At 63.8% G+C, this 1,359-nt stretch overlaps 1 protein-coding gene across 1 annotated transcript in view; it reads right to left on the bottom strand.

Annotated features, from left to right (window-relative positions):
* Positions 1-907, bottom strand: part of WLS (Wnt ligand secretion mediator) — a 130,981-nt gene extending 130,074 nt beyond the window's left edge. Inside the window, exon 1 of the mRNA XM_004699341.2 lies at positions 802-907. Coding sequence (XP_004699398.1) covers positions 802-907 — 106 coding nt within the window. The remainder of the gene's footprint in view (positions 1-801) is intronic.
* Between the last annotated feature and the right edge of the window lie 452 nt (positions 908-1,359).

Below are 1,359 nucleotides of genomic sequence, written 5' to 3'. Positions count from 1 at the left end.
CCAAATGGGGGGGGTGGGGGTGGGGGGCGTGCGATGGGTGGAGGGGAGATTCGCGAGAGGACCGGAGGCCCAAAGCAACACCTTTCGGGTACGCTTTTCCCCTCCGACCTTTCCAACTTCCCGCGGCGCCGGCCAAGGACTTTCGCTCGCTCCACCCCAGCCCATCCGGCCTGCCGGCCCACAGCTCGGACCTGTCCGCGCCCGCGGACGGGAAGGGGGGTCGGACCCCAAACACCAGGCCCCCGGCTCGCCCCTCTCCGCCCGCCCCCCGCCCGAGCCGAGCCGACCTAGGCGACGTTAGCCGCGCTGAAACCACAGCCCCGTAACCGGGCTCGGATCCGAGCCGAGCGCAGTTCCCGGACTCCCCTGTTGTTCCCAATAAAGTCGGCTAGGGCGCCCTCCGGGAGCTGATTGGAAGGAACCCGAGAGGGAAAGGGGGGAACGCGGGAAAAAGCACGGAGAGCGGGGTGTGGGTGGCGAGAGCGATCAACTTTGTAAGGCAGCGCTTCCTCGCGCGATCCGTCGCCATGCTTAAGATCCCCCCCCACCCCCCCACCTCCTTCCTTTCAAGTGGATACTGAAACTAGGCCAAAACTTTTCCCCTCCTTTTCTCTGAGCCACTAGACTGGATGGTGCCCCACGGAGCCCCATGGAGCTCCGCTTTCTTAAGCACAATAGCCGGACTAATTAGATCATAGAAGCGAGGCAGTGATACTGTAACGAGGAGCCCAAGAGGCGCAGAGGGAAGGGGCCCGAAAAGAGAGGGAGTGGGGGGGAAAAGTTTGCAGCTCTTGCACTTACCAATCAAGCCGCCCACCAGAAAGGCGAGGATTTGGAACACCAGGAGAATCCCACCAACAATGCACAGCTTCTTGGTGCTCATGTTTTCTATAATTGCCCCAGCCATTTTGACGCCCCCCTTCTTCCCCCCCCCTCCCTAAAATAAATGTTTCAGGGTGTGCTGGCTGCCCTCTCCCTTCTCACGCTCCCTCCTCCCTCGCCTCCTTTTTGAGCGCTGCAAACTTCAGGGGTGCGGGAGCGCGGCGAAGATGGGACCCGGACGGCAGGCGCCCGCGCGGATTCCCCCGACGCAGCCGGCTCGGGCTCCCCCGATGCCCGGAGCTGTGATTGTGGCCGCTCCGCCGCCGGTGGACGCTTAAAGGAGCAGGGAAGCGGATCACATGACGCCACCTCCCTCCCTTTCTTCCTCCCTCCCTCTCGCGCTTCCTCCCTCCCTCCCTTTCTCGCTCTCTCTGCTCTCCCCCTAACCCGCCAGTTCGGGGCTCCGAGCTCCGGGCCGCGCGGCAGCCCTGCTCCGTGTCCCGGGAGAAGATGGGAAGCTTCGGGGGGATGGCTCTT

This window comes from Echinops telfairi, unplaced genomic scaffold (assembly GCF_000313985.2).
Source record: "Echinops telfairi isolate 266 unplaced genomic scaffold, ASM31398v2 ScPeMD7_443;HRSCAF=831, whole genome shotgun sequence".
Classification (NCBI taxonomy): Eukaryota; Metazoa; Chordata; class Mammalia; order Afrosoricida; family Tenrecidae; genus Echinops; species Echinops telfairi.
Note: the sequence above shows the minus strand (reverse complement) of the source record. Positions and strands in the feature narration are given on the sequence as shown.